Genomic DNA, 24353 nt, shown 5'->3' with positions numbered 1-24353 from the left:
CAGAGACACAGACAGGTGGTTACAGCACATGCATTGGAACCATCTTCTTATTGCATTATTCCTATCTTTTTGGCAGAATGCTTAGTGCACAACTGCTGGTGTCATGCTATGCCAGTTTTCCCAGGCTCCTTCCCTCTGGGGGAGGGTCCTCTAGTGCACCGGTAATTTCCTGGAAGCACATTTTGTTTGTTTGTTTTTTACTCTCTTTTTTTTCAGAGCATGGCTGTATATAGATATATATACACACATTTTATATATACATATATGTGTGTGTATATATATATATATATTTAAAATAGCAGTTTCATAGTTACACACAGGTATTAATAAAGTGCATAATGTTATTGGCTATTTTCAAATCTCAGTTCCTGAAGAAGTGCTAACAAACATAGCTCCTCCTAAGACACGACACTGGCAGCCAGTACTAGGGTATGACACCTACTCCCTGGCTTTTAACTCCCATGAATACACCTCCCTGTTCAGAGGCAGAGCCTAAAGGGAGCAGTGAGAGCCTCAGTCCTCCAGGAAGCAAGTCAAGGCACTGATTAAAGACTTCTTCCTATGCTAAGGTGAACGCATCCAGGAGCCACTTCCCTGTGTTCTGGAGCCCTCAGATGCAGGCTACTTGGCCGTGGTGACGGAGCTGTCTTCGGGGATCTTCTCCTCGGAGCAGCTCCTCCCGGAGAGCTTGTCGTGGTGCTTGAGCTCGCTGAAGCGCTCTGCCACGCACTGCGCCGTGAGCCGGGCCTCGGGGTCGTGATCCCAGCACTCAATGAGAGTTTCACACACCATCTGGATGCCCTGCAGGAAGCACAGGGAAAGCAGCCATCAGAGGTGTGGTGGGTTGAAAATTCCATCCCACCTCTCCCCCACCCATTAAACTGCCAGACCAGCTCAGCTTGGAAGCAAATGAAAGCTCTATTTACGAGCAAAACTACAGTCTACAATGAAATACAATGAATATATACAAAATATACAATATTTACAGGTATTTACAATTTACAAACAGCACAAGAACCCCCCTGGCCAAAACCCAGGGGAGCTGCTAATAGCTCACCAGCTTTGCTCACCAGCTCACCAGGTTTGTTGCCCTTCCCTTAGGTTGGACTTGATGATCTCGAAGGTCTTTTCCAACCTGGTTAATTCCAATTCCCACTCCCTGCCCCCCTCCTTTACCCCCTTGGACACAAAAGGAAAAGAGCAGAAAGTTATTTTGTTAGGATACTCATGCAAAACAAAGAACACAACCAAGGTCAAGCAAAAGCAAGTTAGTGCCTCCCAGAGTGAGGAAACCAAAAGAGAGAGAGAGAGAAAGAGTTTTCATTACAAGCTTATGTCTGTTATACATCCAATGGACTGTTTAGAACTGATCATTATTTTCCTTTTCACATGCAGTAGCAATTTCTTTACATTTTACCACTTTCTGTTCAAGGTCTGTGGAAAATTTTAAAGGTACAGCCTAAAACTACCACAATAGGGCTGGTCACTGCCAAAGCCCTTGGGTGAGACCTGAATTCAGGAGCTTATTCACATGTGTCCTGGAGGTGCTTCATGGTCTCTCCTTTTTCTGTTAAACGAAACCCTACTATAGTGTTTTCAGCACTTCAGTTGGTAGTGTCATTTCTAGGTTTATCACAGTACATTAGAGGTTGGAAGGGACCTCCAGAGATCATCGAGTCCAACCGTCCTGCCAAAGGCAGGATCACTTAAGGTAGTCTGCACAGGAATGCATCCAGGTGGAGACTGAAAGTCTCCAGAAAAGGAGATTCCACAACCTCTCTGGGCAGCCTGTTCCAGTGCTCCGTCAGCCTCACTGTAAAGAAGCTTCTCCTCATGTTGAGGCAAAATCATCTATGTTCAAGCTTGAACCTGTTGTTTCCTGTCTTATTAGTGCGCACCACCAAAAAGACTGGCCTCCTCCACTTGACACCCACCCCTCAGATGTTCTGATACTTTATAACAAGAAAAAATCATAGAATCAATAAGGTTGGAAAAGACCTCAGAGATCATCCTAACCTATCACCCAACACCTCATGACTACTAAACCATGGCTTCAAGTGCCATGTCCAATCCCTTTTTGAACACCACCAGGGATGGTGACTCCACCACCTCCCTGGGCAGCACATTCCAATGGACAAATGATGCTTTACTTGTGCTAATGGCCAAAATGATGCTTTGGACTAGTGATATAAAATTGAGCAGGGCTTTTTAAAATAAAACCAACCAGAATTCTTGGACAATGTGACCTCCTGCTCAACCCATGCCTTTGGGTGCCTCAGTTCTGTTTGTTTTGGGTTTTTGTGAACAAAACTCTGAGAGTCTGTGGGACTGTGGCCTGCCTTTGCACATAGGCAGTCTGCAAGGAATTCATAAAAGGCTTGATTGTAAGGTGATATATTGATGGCAATCAAACACATCGCTCTCAGAGGTAACTATTTAACCTTTATCTCAAAGCCGAGGCACATGTTTACAGGAGCAAAGACCAGATGCATCTCTGTAACACATTTTATAAACATGAAGCATTTGTCAGGAAATTGTGTGCTTTGCTTCAGGAAACTAAAAGTCCATTAAGCAGGATTTATCTTAAACTTCTCATTTAAAAAAAAACCACCCCACCAAAACACTGCATTAATTGCATAATTCACCTAATTGCTGATGTTGACTGATGTCAATGTTAATAGCAGAGTGTTATTGTCTATATACAAATAACATTAGTTTTCTGCTGGCATTGAAATTACAAGCAATAAATTAAATATTAAACATTAACTTGAAATCAATAGTGCCACAAATCTCATTAAGGGGGGGGGAGGGGGGAGGGGGAAATTGCAATATGTAAATCCATTCCAGAATTTTATCACAATGAATAATGAGTTCATTACAAAAACATGACTGCAGAGGAAGGAAATGAATATGGAAGAGCCATTACAGTAAGTGCAGCATCTATGGAGTTCAAAGCAGATCCTCAGCTGCTGCAAATTGTCACAGCCCCGCAGAAGCTAATGTGTCACTGCATTTTAGATAGTGCAGGGTGAAATGCTGAAGGGATTCAGATGAAGGGAATTAAAGCTGCCTTCATTAAATGTCCTGTGAATACGTTATGAGGCATCCTTTCCTGCATTAGACTCCTAGCTGAACCCTGCCAGAGCTGGCTGTGCCCATCCTGGTGACACAAGTGTAGATAACATGGTCCTGGGGTGCTCTGTACTGAGGGCAAACTGAGATCTGGGTTTGACACAGGGTAAAAGTCTCTGAAGTCAAGTGCAGGACACCTAGGTCCAAATCTGTGATCATTTTACTTGGTATCTAAATCCAGGCATCTTTTCTCTGTAAAGATCACTTAACATATTTCACTGATAAGAATGACCAAACCTCACTTCTTCTCTGGTACAATTCTCATTTTATCTCTCCTGATAAAAACACTCAGGGCATAGGTGAAGAAATTCAAGTCTTTGGCTTGTTTTTGTTCAGTTTCACCTACTGAGAAATCTAGGAAGAATAGAATAGAATAGAATAGAACAGAATAGAATAGAATAGAATAGAATAGACCAGACCAGACCAGACCAGACCAGACCAGGTTGGAAAAGACCTTTGAGATCATCAAGTCCAACCCACCACCTAAAACCATCTAATCAACTAAACCATGGCACCAAGCACCCCAGCCAGTCTCTTTTTAAACACTTCCAGTGATGGTGACTCCACCAACTCCCTGGGCAGCACATTCCAGTGGCCAATCACTCTTTCTGGGAAGAACTTCTTCCAAACATCCAGCCCAAACCTCCCCTGGCACAGCTTGAAACTGTGTCCTCTTGTTCTGGTGCTGGTTGCCTGGAAGAAGAGACCAACCCCTACCTGGCTACAACCCCACTTAAGGTAGTTTTAGACAGCAAGAAGGTCTCCCCTGAGCCTCCTCTTCTGCAGGCTAAGCAACCCCAGCTCCCTCAGCCTCTCCTCATAGGGCTTGTGCTCCAAACCCCTCCCCAGCTTTGTTGCCCTTCTTTGGGCACGTTCCAGCAACTCAACATCTTTCCCAAACTGAGAGGCCCAGAACTGGACACAGTGCTCAAGGTGTTGCCTAACCAGTGCTGAGTACAGGGGCAGAATGACCTCCCTGCTCCTCATGGCCACACTGTTCCTGATACAGGGCAGGATACCATTGGCCTTCTTGGCCACCTGGGCACACTGTTGACTCATGCTCAGCCTACTATCAACCAGTACTCCCAGGTCCCTTTCTGCCTGGCTGCTCTCCAGCCACTCTGACCCCAGCCTGTAGCACTGCATGGGGTTGCTGCGGTCAGTGTGTAGAACCTGGCACTTAGATGTGTTAAATCTCATGCCATTGGACTGTGCCTACCTGTCCAGCCTGTCAAGGTCCCTCTGCAGAGCTCTCCTACCCTCTACCATGATGTCCATCAGTGGGGAAAGTTGACAGAGTGCCTTGCAACATGCAAGGGAAATGGTCTATTCAACCTGAATAAAACCAGTTTGGTTTGCTGATGATTTGTTTCCTGTTTTCTTAGATCTGTCAACAGCTGGGATACAACTATGACTGTGCTCTGTGGTAAAGTAGTGAGATTTGTTTTCTCTGCTGAAGAGGCCTATGTGCAAAGTTGCTCTCTTTGACCTTTCAGAGCCTGCACACAGTGTGCTTTGAGGCCCTAATTATTCTGTGTCTGTCTGGATAATTGCTGGGTCTCAGGTTTCCAATATTTTTATTTTGATTGCTTTTAGATTACACTAATGGGCAGCAGAAATCCCAGGGCTTTGGGGTAAGCACGGTGCAGAGCACTACGGTGTCTGAACCACAGGTGGCACCAGTGTCTCTGCCTGACAAGCGCTCTAATCCAAAGAGTGAGGTCCAACCTCTCAGGCAGGGCACGGAGCTAAGACTCGGGTTTTGGGCAGCAGCTAAATGTGCCGTTTGGCTCCCAGTTGCTCACACGTGGTGCTCTTACCTGATGGTTAAGCCACGAGCTGGGGATCTCAGGTCTCCCTCTGTCTCTCAGGACGTTGTCCTTCATGCTTTCCACGCAGGGATGTTCTCGTACTTTTGAGCCAAATGGGGGCTCATAGTCTTTCACTTCTGCCAAGAGAATAAGCAAACACAAGGGTATTCAGCTGTGTTGTGTTGGTGCCAAGTGCAAAGGGAGCTGGCTGTTCTCTGGAGGAGTAGGAGCTACTGATTAGCTGCTCAGTGCCACTGTTCTGCTTGACCAGCTCCAAACAAAGCAAAGCCAGTTGGCATTTTCAAAAACATTTCAAATGTGTATCTCCCACATACCCAATCCCCCTCTTTTACTTTTCTAGCCAACTATACAATTTTCATTTAAATCCTTTAATACATAATCATATTAGCAACAGTCAGAGCAGCAGAGTAACTGTAATGGTTTGTGAGCCTTTCAATCCATGCTGAGGAAAAACACAGGAGCTTAAAGGTAAGTTTTGCCTGAGCCAGGCTTTCAACAACTAGTTACTTTGGCCCCCTTCAGATGACCTGAAGTTTACACATGCTTACCACCTGAAATATGAACTGAAATCTATCTAAGTCATGATAGATGTTAATGTATCAGACTGCTAGGAGTAATCGTTTGCTTGAAAAGAATAAAGATACAGTAAGGAGCAGTGCTGGAAGCTGCTATGCCACCCTTGTTTATGATTGAGCCATGTTCCCTTGTAGAATGCAATAACCTGTTCCTTTTTTAGGCCTCTTTCCCAAAAATGGGTCAGTTTTGGCTCGTGACGCAGGGGGCACTGTGTCCTGAAAGGTTCGCTGTCATTCTAGTTTTTGTTTGCATGTTGCATATTTTCTTTGCTTTGGAGAGAGAAAGGAAGAGGCAGACATATGGGACCCTTGGAGAAAACTCAAGAAATCTTGGAGAGCGGAAATATTATAGTAGATGCTGACACAGTGTAGAAAATGCCGTGGTTTCTTTGGGAACAGATGGAGACTTTACTCACAGGCCTAATGACTTGCTAGTATTAGATAAAGATTTATGAAGCTGGCCTGTTCTGCTGCCTCTTACTTATTTCTAGGAATTAATGGAAGGCAAGAAAAACTGAAGTGCAATCTACAAAGCAGTCTGAAGGATGCATGTGAGTGCCCAGAAGATGTGTAAAGAGAGGTGAACAAAGATAGGAGACACAGTACTGCTCTGTAATGTTACAAGTGAAGTTCGAATGCAGTGTCCAGTGCTGCTCACTCCTCTCAAAGGCTAAAAGGAAGCTTTGAGAAGGGTGATAACAAAGATTAAATTCTGAGAAAATATGGGAAGAGCTTCTAAAGCTTGGCTTTGTTTTTCTTGGAGAGAAAGGTAAGAGGTCATATGGTAAAATACCGAAAACAAGTCATGATCAAGATAATGCAGGTTGAATCCTTCTGATTGTCTCATGATAAAAACAAGGTAATATCCAACATAACCAAAACATGGGCTTTTCTCCAAAAACTCAGACTGTAGATCTCAATTCTATGTGAATAGAATAGAATTAACCAGGTTGGAAAAGACCTTTTGAGATCATCAAGTCCAACCTATCATCCAACACTACCTAATCAACTAAACCATGGCACCAAGTGCCTCATCCAGTCTCTTCCTAAACACCTCCAGTGATGATGACTCCACCACCTCCCTGGGCAGCCCATTCCAATGGCCAACCACTCTTTCTGTGAAGAACTTCTTCCTAACATCCAGGCCAAACCTCCCCTGGCACAGCTTGAGACTGTGTGCTCTTGTTCTGGTGCTGATTGCCTGGAAAAAGAGACCAACCCCTACCTGGCTACAACCTCCCTTCAGGTAGTTGTAGACAGCAATAAGGTCTCCCCTGAGCCTCCTCTTCTGCAGGCTAAGCAACCCCAGCTCCCTCAGCCTCTCCTTGTGATGGCCAGGAGATGAATACTGTAGGCTACAGCAAAAATGAGGACATTTCCAATGCTTAGAAAGAATAGCCAAGACACAATAAAGATTTTGGAAGGTATATTAAAGTTTGTGCTGCAACATTCAGAGAACTGGCTGCAAACAACTCTGTGGGCAGTGCGGCAGACCGCTTCACAGATGCTTCCTGCAAAGTGCTCTCTCCTTCTCCTGAACTGTCTGGTACTGCATGCTGTCCACACAATACTCTGGAAAGTGGTTATAGTCCCAAAACACAAATCCTAGTTTCTCATAGATAAATTACTTTCTTTAAAACTCAAGTCTGCTTTGCATTCCTTCCTCTACAAGAAGTCATACCAGTTTCACCTACATCAGTCTGAATTAGAGATTACTCAGCCAAAGTAAATTTACAAGATGTCAGTTGTATAACTTAATTGGGAAGCTGCCATCTTGCTGGTCAAATTTGGACTCCTGTGCAGTGTGTGCATAATGACTACAAAGCAAGTATGTCCACCTTTCAAAGCTTACAAAGATATTGAAGTTTGCTGAGAAAATTTAAATAGCATGACCTATATGGGTATTCCCTGCTCCGTCTTCATCAGTCACAATTTGATCATGGTGGTTGTCATGAACACCAGCCAAAGCTTTAAGACTTTGCAGTATGAGCAGTCAGGGGGTCTGAATGTTCAACAGAGGGAATCTGGTATTGTGGTGCTGACTGGTTCTTTCTCACTGAGCTTAATGCAAAGGCCATTCAAGTTCATGAAATGGTTCAAGTGGGAGAAGGGAAATCCCTCCAGAGAATCAAGGGGTTTGTAATACTTTTTTCCTGTTTGATAAATTCTTTCCATGCTATGAGTACTCTTCTTCCAAATATAAACAAGGTTTTGGTGCTTTTGGTTGGTTTTGTTTTGTTTGTTGGTTTGTTTGGTTTTTTTAATGGTAAAGAAAGAGAAATTGAAGCCAGATGCCAATTCACTGTAATAATTTTATAGTAATATATTTGGTTTGAAAAGCATGCAACATCTTCTTCCTATTTATTATCTGCTTTTTCTTTCCCTTAGAAAGCAAAGCCTACCGAATCGAATCCTCTCACAGTAAATCACACTCATGCTGTGGAATCTCAGGTGTCAGGCATTTTGCAGTAATAGTTGGAGTTACTCATGGATCATGTTGATGTACTACAGTAGATGTAACAAGCCATTTTAAGGCAGGTTTGTGCCTAGCTGCTTGTGCATGGCAGTATACAGATGCTGATCTTTTATGTTTCTTTTGATTGCATCCAGGCACCAAGTGACAAGAGGTACCATAAATACCTCATGTACTGTGAGGTATGCTACCTTTAGCATTCAGTAATGGCAGGATTCTTTCAATTTTAATCTTCAGGATTTAACCTTTATGATTGTGTGCTACCTTGCACTAGTAATTGCTGTACCTCTGGCTTCCTTTGCCACTGGCCTGACCATAACTTTCAGAAAGGCTAGGACTGTGATTTTAGCCCTGAACAGAGACATTATGGAAAACTTATTTGCTGTTCCTGATGAATGCTTTGGAAAATCTGGTCATGAGTTCCTCATGAAAAATATGCCTTACTCGTAATTTCTTTTTTTCTGCTCTAAGTTCTTTCTTTGCAGTGATATTCTGTTCCTTTGGGTCAGAAAAGCACACCCACAAACACTGCTGACACTCCCTCTTGTGATCTGTCTTGCTCATTTCTGAGCCTACTCATGCTGGAAGGGTCATTTGCGTCTACAAAGCCGGAGTGCAGTGGAAGGAGACCACCAAAAATCAACTATGAAGTACAGTTTATAGCAGTGGGGTTGTGCTCAGGAGCTTTATAGTAATTTGAAACATCTCTCCATTTAGAATTTATACACGGGGAGAGCCACAAAAGAGATAAATTGGTGGTGGCACTACTGCAACAGCCCATGCACATACACTCGCCTGTGTGCATGCATGCAGACTGTATCTGCAAAATTTGTGTGGTGGATCTACTTAGCCATTGCACAAAGGCATTATGCAGGGACTCAAGAGCCATTTTATCACTGAGTTTCAGGAGCTATCAAATGTTTACTTTACATTTATCCTAGGTTTCACCATTCTGCTCCTTCAGAAAACAGCTGCTAGCTGGAAAGGGTGAGGTTGTGTTGAGATGAATGAACTCACTGTGCAGTTTCCCTTGCACAGACATGCTTTAAGTGACTTCACATTTGATGATCAAAGACACAGCCAGTCTTCCAAGGGTTTGGAAGTGCATGTGCTCTGCTATCAGTGTACAGTTACAGTCTCTTACTCACTGTGTGCTGCATCCTGAAGTGGGAAAGTAGAGCAACAGAATGCACCAGCACTCAACACAGGAGTGTAGTGCACACAGGAGTGTAGTGCAGTGATCTTGCCTACTGCTCACACGGACACACTTGCTGCCTTACACATACTATTGTGGTGACACACAGAGAATTCCTAAGACATGAGTTACTGTCATGGGGTGATGTTGTACCATGTGGATGTACCAGCTCACGGTTATATGCCACCACAAGCCAGAACAGTGCAGACATGCCCAAACTGGGCTCTGCTCCACAGAGGCAGAGGCACCAGCTGCAGACACCGAAGGGCCCAATTCACAGGCACAGACCCACTACACTACCAGAATGATCCCTGCCACCAGGAACTGTCACCTCTTCACAACGACATGGTGAAAGCTGAGCATTTCACAAGGTACAGGATGCTCAAATGTTTAGCTACCAAAATGTGGTTCTTTCCAAGTAAGCCTAAGATTAGTCAGTATTTTTATTTACATTAAATACAGCTCTGGTAAACCAAGGCAGCCACTTCAAACAAAGCCCTGCTGCTATACCAAAGCCAGATACCACTCCAGGCAGTAAAATACTCTATGAGCATCATCACTGTTTTCTGAGGGGTTTCTGTTTTCTTCACCTTCTTCACCACCTCCATGTATCCATAAGTTCCCTTTCCTCTCTTTCTCCCCTGCCACCCTCTACAGCTCCCCACCCGTAGCAACTCTGATACAAACCAGATGGTTTTCTTTTCTTTCTAGGAGGCTGTCAGGGAAATTACACTTGCTTCAGTCACCAAAGCTGTGTCACTGAAGGCAAGTGGTTGAGATGAAAATGGTATTTTTTGCAACGTGCAGCATCTGGTGCACAGCTGTTGCGCTGAAAGAAATACCAAGTTAATGGCAGAGTGGAGCAGTCGAACTTGTCCCCAAAGTGGCATTGCTGAGTTTCTAAATATGCCTCTTAAATTATACTCTGGTGAAAAATCAGTCAAACTCGATCTTTACCTCTGTCTCCCTTTCCCTCGTGCCCCATTTCTGCTTCTCCATATTTAGCACAACGCGGTAACAATGAACAGCAATGGCCTTCCTTGAAAGCCGATCTCCACCTGCTTATTTATTACGGCAGCCTCGCAGAACGGATTTGCTGCTGGGTGTTTTTGTTTAAATGTCTGCTGACTGAAAAGGCCTGGCATAGCCTGGAGACTGTTTCACAAAGCTCCTGTAGTGAAAGGACCTGCCTCCACTGCCTCCCACATTTAGTGAACACCTGCACACTCACAAATAAATCCTAAAAACTCCCTTTTTAAAGAAAATAAGTCACTGTACCTTTATGGGGCTGAACGGCAATTAGCCTCCCCCCAGCCCCCGCCATGCTCCACTCCCTAATTAAAATTGCTAATGCTGCTGTTTCAGCTTTAGACTGCCACTCCTGTCCCTTAAGCTGCTACAAGTTTCTCTAGTGACAGGAAGCTGACACCACAGCCAAGCCTGCCCTGCAGATACAGTGTCTGTATCTTTCAGGCTCTTCTGGAAAGGCTGGCTGCAATCAGGTCAGTCTACGCTGGCTTATACAGGGGTCATTTCCCTCAGTGCCTAACAGCTTAGGAAGAAAAGAAAGGTTTGGGTGAGTAGAGGCAGCTCCTCAGAAAGCTGGGGAGGAGATGAGGGAGTCTTACAAGTGACAGATGGAGAGAGAAAGTGGAGGGGAGCTGTAGTAATGAGTCACTGTAAGGGTATTTCACCAGCTGGTTGCAAAAACGGGCAGACAACAGGAACCAGGGGAAAAATCTGCAGTTCAGTACCAATGAACAGTTAAAGGAGCTACATCCTTGGAGTTGTATTTAACTGCTCTGGATGAAGACATTAAGCCCAAGTTCCACTTCTCACAGATCTACCCAAGTACTGCTTTGATTTTGCTGGAGACTTTAGCCCCTGGAAAGATGACAGAAAGAGCAAAATGAAATTCAAGAAATGTGTTTCTGGAGGATGACTGAGGGATGAAATGAATAGGGAAAACTAGGATGTGGGTGGGAGCTAAGCTCCACCTCAGAAACAAAGGCAATGCTGGGCCAGAGAAATCTTTCCTTTTCCTGAAATGACTTCAGCTTGTCTCAAGGTTATAATGGGTCAGACCCCTTTAGCTAAACACGCTGGTGATTTTCCTTCCTTATGAAACTCCCTTTACATCCTCTTTTAGGCAGCTGCCTTCTGAGAACAGCAGCCATAAGGTTTGCTCTTCCCACAATCTCTGTTTCACTGTACTCAGCAAATATGAACAGGAAGGGACTCAGGCATCAGCAAAGATAAAAGACTCCACAGTGAGCAGCTCATATTTATATTAATAAGGTGAGTTCCTAAATGCAAGAAACAGAGAGAGCTTAAGAGAGAGCGCAAAGATCCTTTTTCTTGGGTTTTAAATCTCCTCAGCCACGTTTACAAAGTGCTAATGAAACGTTGAGGGTGTGCCAATGTGTTTAGAAACAGGCATGACCACGACAGTTGAAAGTAGATAGGTTTGCCTTGGAATATCACAGAACTGTCAGGGTTGGAAGAGAATATGCTAGACTGAGGTTCAGTTCCTGAAGCCCCAGATGCTTTTTCCATGAAATGTTTGACTAGAAAAGAAAAATGTTTCATGCTTTTATGCTAACACTAGCTATTTGCACGTACACTCACTTCATAGCTCTTTTGGCAGGGCAGAAACAGGGGCAAATCTGTGGCTCACAGACCAACCCACACAGCAAGACTAAACGCTGGTCTGACATAGGAGGAGACTGAGGTGGAGGCATTCCTCCCGCCTGCACGTGGACACTGAGTTGCAGCCATGCAGATAGTGTGCAGAGTGGACACCCTTGTGGTACCCCCATGGATGTGAGTAGAGAAATAAGAAATAGCTATACACATCTTCCCATGGGAGTCTGCTTTCCCACTATCTTTTCCATAATGTACTGCTTTAGCCTGCAAGACTCTTGTCTCTGTGCCAGCTTTTCAAAGTGCAACTGTGCCAAGTCTAATGAAAAGGAATCCTCTGTGGTTTTGGAGGAAGAGTAATAAATCAAACCATAGTAGCATACCTACTATAATATCCACATTAGTGTTACCTTTTACAGCCCTGCTCCTTCAGCTGGAGGAGCAGGGCTGTGGGAGCCCTGAACCGTGCAGCAGTTTTTGTTAGAATGAATGTTAGACAATACCAACAGACCGGAGAATTTTATATGTAACTTAGTTTCACTTTAGTCCCTTAAGTAAGGTGAAAATCTTTAAACATGGCAATATGTAATGCAGACATCCCAACAGCAACTTCTGATTTCTAGCACATAACAGAGCCACATAGTGGGAATTCTGGGGAAGCTTTAGGCAAAGCAGAAATGGAGATTTTGTTTCAGTGAAATAACTGAATATGAACAAGCAGAGTGGCTCTTCCTGGAGCTGTTCTGAGAGTCAGTTCCAATTATTTGTCTATTGTTACTACACTTCACACAACAAACATCCCTTTTCATATGGATGAAAAATGATGAGCAGCAGTTGGGGCTTTTGGGAAAGCAGGAGGGTTTCTGTACCATTATGAGGACTTAACTGGTCCTCAGATGGCTTCATAATTAACATTCCATGAAAAGTAAACGGGAGGCAGTTATCACTTTTTGGTCTTAGTATTTCAAAATATGTTATGTTTCCCATCATTTTAAGTGAGGTTAACCAGACTGAGTCAATCCATGGCTACTCAAGGTATTACAAGAAAAAACAGACATTGATTATCCTTAAAAGTGGTCTACCTAACAGCATATTCACCCTCACAGCAATCAAGAACAAATTTTCTTATGCCCCCAGGTGCTCACTCATCAAGCCTGCTAACACACATGTGCCCCTCATACTACTAAAGTTCTGATAACTTACAGCATCCAGATGTAGTAGAATGAGTGGCAAGAGTTAAGAAGAATCACACCCTCCCCAAAGAGTCACAAGAGCATGTCTGTCCAAACATACTTTTAGAGAGAAGATGGCACCTACCTCCAACAGCATTACAGCGAGATGTCATTTCCCAGAGGACCAAAGCCATGGAGTACACATCTGTTTGTTTGAAAGACTCCACGTTCTCCAGGTTCATCCTGGACTCCAGAACCTCAGGAGCCATGTACCTTGCTGTGCCAACCTACAGAAGAGCAGGAGAGGAGATTGGAGAGAGCTCACGAGTGGCAATTGTAATTCATGTTTTGGATTCTGCTGTGATTTAGCCTCAGCTTTCACAGAAATGGTGCCATTTGACATGTATCCAAAAATACAGGCCATACTTGGCACAGGTCATATTTTCTGCTGCCAGGAGAATCTGGCATGGTCCTGGCAACTAACTTACTTGCACCTCCCTTGGTAAATGAGGGGAAAAGGAAAAAAAAAAAAGCTCCCCCAACCCCCCCCAAAAAGCCCTTTTTTTAGTTCCTCAAGCAAATAATTTTGACACTAACAAGCTTTCTCACTCTTTGGCTGTTCAAAGATAAACTCTGCCCTTTGGGCCCAAAGCAATTGCTGTTCACTGACTGTCTTTCAGATAAGCAAAAAACCACATTGTATTCTCTTGCACTGCGTATTACAGTGTTAGCTGTTTCTTTTCATGGTAGCCTTAGAAAAGAAAGTGGTAAATGCAGGCCTGGCAGAAGAAAGCAAATACACAAATACTGAATGCAGAAGCACACATTTGAAACAAACCAACCCCTCCACACCCAGCCCCTTTGTTTGAAAAGCTCTCCACATAAACTTTATTCATACTGAGTAATTTTTAGCAATGATTTTAGCAGTTTTGCTGAAATCCAGATGATGACCTTGTGTTACAGAAGGTAATGTTTAAATGTCTGTTTTTATCAGAAGAAAGGATTTAAGGAAGAATTTTTGGATCACTCAGAATTTGCTCTCAAATGACAAACTCACACAGAGTAGGTGTAAAAAACACATGTATCCCCCTTGAAAAACTGCAAATATAAGAAGTCTTTGATCAGGCAAAGACAATTTCAAACCGAAGACTGGTTAATCACTGAGACAAACAAGGACAAATGCAGTAGGACCTGCAATTCAAATGAGCTATTTGTAGACTTCACTACCACAACCACTCCAGAGCCCAGCGGTAAGCAGGACTGCAAAAGATCATTTCAGTTACTGAGTCTGCAATTGCAGGCAGCCACAGAGTAAATGTACAGTCCCTGAGAGAGCCCCATGACTTCCATTTCACAAACAACAGAAAGGCTCCTGTGAGCTCAGCAGAGCACTGCTAACTGACAAACTGTCCCTGAAAACGTTCTAAACCAAAATATTAGTTCTGTGTGAAGTAAAAGTCAGTGTAAACAGACAGAGTTTGGTGGCACCTACATATAAAAATATAAATATTAATATGTGTATCAATACATAGCTAATTAAATTATTATGAATTAATTAACAACACATGTTCAGAATTTATACCAGAGTTTTCATTACAAGAGCAAATATTTAGAGATGGACTTGAAAAAACTTGATCTTCAAAGCATTCATAAACATCTCCTTGGCATCCTTGTACAGCAGTTGTGTGTCTTCCGTGTTACTTAGTTGAAAAAGCAACAACAGGGCAATTATATTTATTTGAGATTTCTTGGACTTGTTTGCATTTGGAGAAAGTGCCATAATCATAAGGGGCTTTTTTTTTTTTAGCCTTTTAAAGGTATTATCTATCATTCTAATATTATCTATTCTTCTAGATATCTGCTTATGCCTCCAAAGGATAGAAGGCTGACTTCACATGTGCTGGGTTTCACTAGGAGCAGGTTTACTCACATAAAACTATAATGCCATCAGTGCCAGCTGTGGCATAACATCACAGTATGAAGCATCTCCTTGTCAAACATGTCTGTGTGCCTTGCAGCAGCACCAACAAGCTCATCACACTTGTACAGTGCATAAAGAGGACCATATGCATATGCAGCTCTCTGATCATAACAAAGCTTCCATTGCACGTTTCTTACTGTTGCCATACTGTTAAGTTTTAAGGCTCTTTTAAGCCTCTTTGTTTATAAATACTGTCATATATATAAAAGACATATATATTATATATATATACATATTTTTATATATATATACATTTAAAAAAAATATATAAAAATACTGGCAACATAGAATTATTCTTCTTTTCATCCCAGGAACTGACAGATCAATGAGTACAACACACATATGCATCCCACCTTCAAACTTTTAACTTACCTGTCCACTGTTAGCCAAGTCATCCACAGACAGAGAAGGGTCCAGTCTGAGGGACAACCCAAAGTCACAGAGACAGCAAGTTAAATCATTTTTCACCAGGATGTTGGAACTCTTTAGGTCTCTATGCACGATAGGTGTTTTGGGACGCCCACAGGGTGTGTGATCACTGTGAAGGTGGGCAATCCCTCGGGCCAATGATCCACCCAGCTTCCAGAGGTCCTCCCAGCTGATAATGTGCCTTGTGAGGTATTCTTGCAAGTTTCCTCTAGCGTGGAAGGCAGTGATCAACCAATATTGTTTCCCAAGATCGGTCTTACGCTCCTCAGCTGTCAAGAATTGGAGGATGTTCTCATGCTTGAGGTTGACATCTGAAAAAATGTCTTTTTCGGTTTTCCAAGAGGCATATTCTTCATAGGGGAAGATCTTGACTGCCACAGTTTCATACTGCTCTGATGTGTTTTGCTTCAATTTGGCTTTATATACTTCAGCAAACCTTCCTTTGCCAACAACAATGTCCAACTCGATGGGCAGCAGTTCTGTGTTGTGGTTAATGTTGTTGGCACAGGTAGAGCTGATGTCTGAGCGGTCATCATCCAACATAATGGCACAGACATCACTGCAGTCGTTATGTTTCCTAGGCTTAACATTTTTCTCCCATGCCTTGTTGAGCTTCCTTTTCTTATGAGTGCGGTAGGCATAAAAGATAACAATCACAGCAACAGAAATCACCAGTAATGGGACAAGGCTTATGATTGTTACTTTGGAAATTTCATCTTTCTCCTCTGGCTTATGGGGGTCATCTGGAAAGAAGAACAGAAGGAGGGCATACATTAAATGATACAGGAGGCTGCCAAAAACTGTAATTTTTATCCAGCATGTGATATATAATTTCTTCCAATGACAGTCAGTAATAAAAATTAGCACAACTATCCTGCCTCCACTTACCAAGACTTCCCTGTCTGCTTATTTCCTAAGAAGCTGGACCTGAATGAGCAAGAACCTAATGTAATTTAATAGCTTTGTTATTCTCTCAAGCTCTTAATGTATCATGGATGAAAGTTTACTTTCCTGAAGACAATAACCAGTCTCCTGCCCTTACCCTGTCAATGTATTCTTGACAGATCTGCTTATTTGACCACTAAGTACATTAGTTTTTCTAAGAACTGGATTGATAAATAAGTAGCATGCAAATTCCCACTTGCTCAGTCATCATTCCAGATCCAGTATATTTCAGTCAGATCCATGTGAAGACATCCTCAGGAAGCCTGCAGGCTAATAATATTCAGGCACAGTATGTATGCCTGCATACACATCTTGAAAACCAAAACTCATTCTCATACTTTGATGGGCATGAACGAGTGCTGCTAGAACAAATTCAAACACCTGCATGCACACAGGTGTTTGAATCCTGCAGGCACAATAAGGTACATATGACACATATGAGAAGTGTCACCCACTTGTGCACCACTTACATGGCTTTATGTAAATGAAAACATCTTCTGTGTGTCACATGCTGGCTGTGCACTGGCTGCCCTATTGAAAAGCAGCGGATGGTTTGCTCCCAACTCCTCAACTAGTGCAGTCCACACACTGTCATATTCTTAGGTGGAACACAGAGGGATAGGGAATAGAAGAACAGAGACATATTCTAGAATAGGGATATGATCTGGGAACAATGTAGAATATTATTCTAGAGGTGAGAACTGATCTGTCACATACAGAATTGACCTAGTTTGGCATTTTTTAGGGAAGATAAACAGTGTCAAAGGAAGTTTAGTTCTGAAGGTAATGACAGAGGGTCAGAGTTTATCTGAACCCAATTTCATTGGGCACACAGAAATGTACTCTTCCAGCTTATTTGTTTGAGTCTGAGCAAATGTACTATATTATTTTTCCAAGAGAGAGGGAATTGATGGAAGGAGGCCTGAATGGACTATGATACCTGAAGCTGCAACCATAGTTAAGCAAGAGTCCTGTGTTAGTAGCATGACATACTGATGGATGCTTACAGCAATGTCATGGACTCAGGGTCTGTGTACCAGGCCAAATGAGTCAGCATGAAAAGCAAAAGTTTAATAAAGCCCTGAAGGGAAGTTGACACTAACTACATTAGCCACAAGCCTCTGTTTCCCATGCTCTGTGCCTCTCAAAATGAAGGTGCTGAAAGTGCTGGGGGAAAAGAATTTACAGTTAGAACAAGCAATACCTCTGACCCTCCAATTTCACTCATAATCACTTTTCCATTCGAAACACAGTTAGCTGGCAAACAGCAGGAAACATCAGCTATTCAAAGGCAGGTGACAGGACAATTGAAAAGTATATTCTTCTATATTTGGAAGAAGGCCGGAGTCTTGAACCAGGATGTGCTTCCTCTGGAAGGTTTATCAACCAGAGGTAGAGCAAGTTCAGTTCTAGCCTCTCTCACAGGGTTTCAAGGAAGAGGAAGTGCCTTTCTAGCACTGATGCTTCTGGCAACCACAGAACAGTGGCAATCACCAGCAGCACCTACAAAGAATTAATTTCTTTCATTTATGAAAAAGACGATTTTAAGCCCATCCTTTCTTTGACATCTCTACGAACCACAAATCCTTATTTTCAAGTGATTTCCCTTAGGAAAAATAAAAGAAGTATATTTTAAACTTTTAACATTTTTAAATTAAAAACCCCCAAACTTGAAAGTTCATCACAGATTACAGAAACCCTTTCTGCTTCTCCATGTGTTGAAGAGAGGAAAAAACTCAATTTTTAAAAGGCTCTTACTGGAGGAATATATCTAGAAGGTCCAATGTCACTGCTTGGAAAAAAAAAATATTACATTGCTCGTTCCTATGCACATTTCCTTCTCTCAGATCTGCTTTGTAAGGAACTTGGGAAACACTCCAGCAGACAAGAACTGACTATGTTGTGGGATGGCTGTTTTGAAGTTTTGGCTGCAGGCTGGCCACAATGGCATGGATGGAAGGTGAAGTGTGAAGTGTAAGAATCACATAACATAGTTTTGATCAACATTTGGGGTTCTCTTTTGTTGTTGTTTCCATTTTTTTTCTTGCCTACACAAAAGCCTGCTTGAAGTTGGACTCTGCTCTTGGAACTGAGTAATATCTCATCTATATCATATGGTATACTGTTAAACAAAGACAAACATGCCCTTTTAGGGCTTTCTGAGCCCTTTTTCTTTGCCACAGAGCTGCAATATGTAGCCTATGTAGCATATTTCAAATATGAAATACAAATGTCTTTCTAATGGAGGGACAAAATGTCCAAGATGTATTAGCTCTCTTTCAAATTCCTCCCCATGAATCCAGGCATTTGGAGGTAGTTGGCTCTATGTTCAGTTCTAACTGAAAAGAAACTCACTCGAAGCCATCACTCCTTGACTGTTATGGTTATCTGTCTGAGGGCTTTCTATCATTCCTATAAGGCCTTAGAGCAGGCTGTACTATTTTGGCCTACAGCTGAGAAGTCTCTAGTAGACTTCACAGCCCTTTTGGCTCTTCCCCTTTCTGCACGGGAGAAAGCTCTGCTTGGGGTGCAGGGGGATTTCTGTGTGGAAGAGAGAAACTGTTGATGCTGCAAATGTCACTTGGAAAAGAATTTAGAAAATGTTTTAATCAAAGCAGAAGCTGAGCAGTTTGGCCACTTCCCCTGAGCACTGTATCGGTCTGCAGCGCTGCTGCAAAGTGACACATCCACTTTAGCACCCTCCCTTGGAGGAAGCAAGAAGGCAGGGAGTGAAAAACAGATGCACATGCCCACCTGAAGCAGCAGGGATGAAGGGTGTGCCCATTCTCAGGTTGTAAGATAGCAGACAAATCCCACTCAAGCCTTGGGAAATGCAAGAACAAGCACCCAACAGGGAGGAGATTGAGCTACCTGCCAGCAGAACTAAAGGGGACAGTAGCAGCAAAGAGCTGGTAGCACTGAGGGCTGGTCTGAGCAAGGAACATCTGGAACTGCCTTAGATTTTGACTGCTGATATGAGCAGGACAAAATCAACCCTTCCAGCACAAGTTAAGGTTGGGCTACTACTCTTTTGAACCTGTGTGCAAAGTCAGGACAGCTGCAGAGCACAGCTGTAGGTTTGCATACCCAACATTTTTTTGGCATGACTACGGGAATTTAAGAATAAATATGTTCATTTGCTTACAAATAAGTACCTACGACTCATACTCCATAATTTCAAAAATGGGAGTGCAGCTTCCTTTCTGAGCACTGGAAAGTGCAAAGCCTGGCTGCAGAGGCAGGCAAGGCAATGGTTAAAAGAACAGCCTTTCTGGTTTTGCAAACAGGCTCCTAAATAACTTTCCCCACTCAGAACTATTTAGGTGGATCCCTCATTTCTTAAGCTTCAAAAGAGCCTATTAATATAGCACAACAATAGAGAAGTTGAGCTAAAAGAAAGCTTCCTGTATGTGGTTTAAACTACACACAAGCCATCTGCACAACCCTTAACACTACTTAAAGCTTTAGGGAATAGGGTTCAGGTGTCAAAGAAAATGGAAACATTGTACAGTCCCTGTTCAGTCAGGAAGTTTCAACACTGCTTTGCCTGGAAATTCTTTAGGTTGGATTAGGTGCCTTTGAACTTCAATGTCATTAAACTTTGGAAACATAAATAAAACAATGGCAATAAAATTATGACCCACACTTTAATGCACAGGGCAGCACTAATGCAGCAGCTAGTGTGGACAGAACTACTTCAGCGCTGTTTGCTGCTGCTACAAGTTCTAAAGTTGCTGCCTTACTCAACTGCTAGTCAAAGCCACACAGCAGGGCAAGAACAGCAGGGCAGAACTCAGGCTAAACTTACTGACACTGAGGCACTGTAAGCTTCTCTAGTGTCCTTAAAACCCACAGAAACACATGGCCACAAAATATGGGCGCAGACCTGGGACTGAGATCTAGGTGTTTTGCAAGCTCCTGAGACACAAAGCAGCCTTTTGAGCTAACTGGAGGATAATTCCATTTTGCAGCAATTCTGAGGTTTCAAAGTTTGATTTCAATTCCGCACTGGAATGAAAACTAACAGTGAAAACTAACACTTTTTGAATGCTTTTGCATAAACAGAATTCTGTTCAAATATTGCAATTTGGCAAGAGATGTGAGCACTGAATCCTCCCCAGTGAGGGGACTAGTCTGGGGTATGTGAGTTCCAAGTTCAAATCCTGCTCTGTTTCATTCAGTGAAGAGCTTTTCATCTCTGCTTTTTCTCAACTGGGCCAAAAGTGAGCTTAAATGTTACGTGAGTGCCAATTTATGGGCAAGACTTTAGGCAATACAATATGGAAAAGTCTGCCCATCTTCTTAGCACTACTTTCTGAATGAAAATAAAATGTTTCATTTTTAGTGAAATGAAGTTTGGGACAATTTGGTTTATCCCTGCTGAAGAATCCTCAGGTGACAATGCAATTCTGTAGTTCAGAGTCTAATGTATCTTATGTATGATTTTGGTATTTTCAGAACTAAAATGGCTTGGAAATCTTTGGTAAAGCATTTGGAGATGGGAAATGCTGATTTTCAAGACAGAAAGTCTGCTTCTGACATTTCCTTTAATTTTCTCTGAAATCCTTATCTTGAGGACAACAGTAGTCTGAAAGTTGACCCCACTTCTATGTTTAAAAACTTCTGATAATTTTACAGGCATTGGGCCCTTTTGGCTTCATGGATGGAGGTGGAAAGCTTTTCTGCTTGGGATGGGTGTGGGGGGGTGGGGAAGCTTTTTTCTTAGGAAGATGGTTGATCCTGACACAAAACACTTGGAAATAATCACTCTAGAATGGTGCACATCACACCAATTGGCATTTTTTTATCCTGACAAGTTCTTGAAAATATTTTACTTTTCCACCCTCACTGGAGATGAAGATTTTTTTTGTTTGTTTTTTAAACTCAATTTGGTTTTGGTTTTTTTTGAGCAGGAAATCAATTGCACCCTCCCTCAGCTCTATGCTGAACCATTTGATTGCAGAAGAAAGAAATTACTAGATTTTAAAACCACAGTGGACTCGTGTCTTGCTCTTCAGTGGAAAATTAGCGCTGGCATTCCTTGTATATTTTCCTGGAAGTTAAACAACTGCAGCCAATTCCTGAATTTGATAAGCATTTCTTTGGACTAGGTAATCCAAGTTTGTCAAGGCCAGTAACTTGTGTTTGATCTGTATGTCTTTATCTTTTAGTCTGGTCTGGCAAACCGGAACCAACCCTCAGAGCACTTAACGCAGGGCATTGTGCAGTGCCACCATTTTTCCTGAGTTAGTACAGTAAAGGTATGAGCATTTTTGGAGAGCTGTGGCACACTCATTGCTCCTCTCCCCTTGGGGCCAGTGGCTTTACCCTTGGCACATGACTACCCATGACCGATTTGGTGATCAAGGCATTTCTATTATGTCCAGGGAAAATTCCCAGTTATATGTGTTGCATGTTAGAAGAGCCATGCATCTGCATCCATCACCCGGTGGGAATGGCTGCATCTTAGTCATGGGGGTGGGAGGCAGGCCTCCTTTTGGCTTACTTCAGTGAAAGGCTGGGCCAGCAATGACAGAATAGATATTTTATCTATTGTAAGCAGAATTTAATTTTCCCACTGATTGCCAAGTATGCTATTCAGCACCCAGGTGGTTTAAGAAACTCTTAGCTCTAAGACAGAACAAACAGTTTGTTGCCGTTTTATTCCCTCACCGTTGGCCAGAAAACCCTAATTCCTTGGTTTGCTGGCACAGCACTCGTTTGTTTAAAACCTCCCACCCTTGGATGCATTCCCTTCTTATCTCTCACATTCTAACAGGTTAATTCACTGTGTGTGCACAGCATCCTTTACACATTTTGACCTTGCAGCTGAGGTTTCCTCATTGGTGATATGAAAGCTGACATATTCTAACTTCACATGATGTGACCACGTTTCTGTAGTACATGCCTCAGCTACGCAGCACAGCGTCTGCTGCTGCTGTTTGCCGGTGGTTTTCTGGAACAAATCAATCTCTCCAGTTTCAATATGTTCCAACAGATGCCACACATTAACCACTATTTTTACTCTCAGCCTGAGTTTCACCCCTTCAACCTTTCCCAAAATATTATGTTGCCAGTGTTAGTTACAGTTTGTTTCTGTCTGTAATTATTAAAGTCTCTTCCATGACAACCTGATAAAAGGTTGGCCACATTCCCACACTTATTAAGCTCTCAAGTGATGCAAATTGTAACAAATGTGCCAACCAGGCTGGAAGAACACTGCCTAGTTTGTTTTTACATAAATCTGTAACTGAGCTCTGCATGGTTATTTTCCTAGGAAGTAAACAATATAAATAACACAGTGCAAAACAAAATTTTGGCTTCTTTTGCCTCTTTCCATTCTATTTCCTTGCTTTCCCACTAAGTGAATCAGATGTTCAGTATTAGACAGCCTCTCCTTTGGTTACATACAGCTGCAGGCATTGGGTGGGACTCTGTGGCTGCAAATACCTAAGAGGAAACAGAGAACAATGCCAATATACACCCGGTGAGAGGCTCTGCACAACGTTATAAAATACTACTGACCTCTTTAATGGGGCAGCTGCAAGACAGTTACCTTCTGAACATATTAGTTGGATAACAGAAAAACAAATTAATGAAAGCCTTTGTTAAAATCCACTTGGAAGCAGTCCAGCTGCAATCATCTCTTCCTGCTGTTCCTTGAGCTCTGGACAACTCATCACATGAGTATTTATGGTCTGGCAGCTGTTTGTGCACAGATCTTAAGTATGCTCTTAAGTCTCAGATCCACTTATGTAATCACTAAAGATTTGACTCTAGTACAGAGAGGAAGAGGAGAGAAAGACAGGAAAAGACAAGGGCAACGTGTTAGAGAGCACTGAGAGATACCAAGTTAAGGAAAGAAAACATTATCCATATCTCCTGTGTATCTGGGTACAGAACAAGGCATCATGCAAGCATGCTTGTGGTGGTTCAGGCAGCAGAACAATCCCAGGTCTCCCAGGTAACAACCACAAAGAGTGAGCAATCACAGTACTTGACACACTGCAAATCCACAGGCTGTAATTTGTTTGGGCAAATGACTCAGTCACAATTGATTAATCAAATACTTTTGTTTCTTGCACTCTCAATTAGCAAACTCAGTAAGATCATGATCAATGTGAAGATTGTTAGCAGCACAACACTCTCCCCACCTCTGACACACTAGCTTCATTATTTTCATAAGTTCTTGTTGACCCATCACTCATATCTATCACTGTAGTTTTGATATTTCAAGGGAACTGTTTGGATGATTCAGATAATCACTATAGCTTCCATTGTTAGTGCCAAAGGTTTGTCCCATGTTCTGACAGGGTGGGGTGGGAATGGAACATGAGGAATAAACAGTCTACCTGAACAATCCCACAGACATCTCAGTTGCAAGCTGCATGGAGATCTGCATAGCATGGCAAGAGAGGTGAGGATGAAACATAATCTTCATGTAAGTTATCAGCATAAAACAACTCTGAATCAATCAGAGATGTACTGCAGGTCTGAAAATCCTGTTTCCAAGTTTTGGTAACTGCATTTTTGCTTGGATCTGAATTTGATGCCCAGGATAACAACTACATACATAACACCGGTACTTCAAGGATTTGCTTTCCTGCCTGCAGTCACTCTTTTGCACCGTGCTGAATGTGTCTGAATGAGCTCGCACAACAGGGAAAAGCTGGACTGCATAGCAGGTAGGGTCATGCCTCAAATAACATACAAATATCCCATAGCTTTAGCTGCAGTGAGTGACTGGCCACCTCTGTTCATGAAGAATACGTCAGATGTGAGGCTAGGAAAAGCAGAGTCCTCCTTAGTCGCTTTGGATAAACAAGTCTTGACCTCAGCCAAATAGCTTAGGATTGTTAATAAAGAAGAACTTTGTTAGGCATTTGTCATGCTTGCATTGGCTGATGAATAGAGGCTGGTAGATGGTCTGGGGAAAGGAAGGCTGAAGAACAAAGCTGCCCAAACACCAAGGAACT

The 24353-nt window shown here is 42.6% G+C and overlaps 1 protein-coding gene across 1 annotated transcript in view; it reads right to left on the bottom strand.

Annotated features, from left to right (window-relative positions):
* Window positions 1-266: 266 nt before the first annotated feature.
* TGFBR2 (transforming growth factor beta receptor 2) overlaps window positions 267-24353 on the bottom strand; it is a 58568-nt gene continuing 34481 nt past the window's right edge. Inside the window, exons 4-7 of the mRNA XM_054160935.1 lie at window positions 15376-16175; window positions 13168-13309; window positions 4953-5080; window positions 267-801 (exon numbers count right to left, since the gene is read on the bottom strand). Coding sequence (XP_054016910.1) covers window positions 622-801; window positions 4953-5080; window positions 13168-13309; window positions 15376-16175 — 1250 coding nt within the window. The 3' untranslated portion in view covers window positions 267-621. The remainder of the gene's footprint in view (window positions 802-4952; window positions 5081-13167; window positions 13310-15375; window positions 16176-24353) is intronic.

This window comes from Dryobates pubescens, chromosome 4 (assembly GCF_014839835.1).
Source record: "Dryobates pubescens isolate bDryPub1 chromosome 4, bDryPub1.pri, whole genome shotgun sequence".
In the NCBI taxonomy this organism is placed as follows: Eukaryota; Metazoa; Chordata; class Aves; order Piciformes; family Picidae; genus Dryobates; species Dryobates pubescens.
Note: the sequence above shows the minus strand (reverse complement) of the source record. Positions and strands in the feature narration are given on the sequence as shown.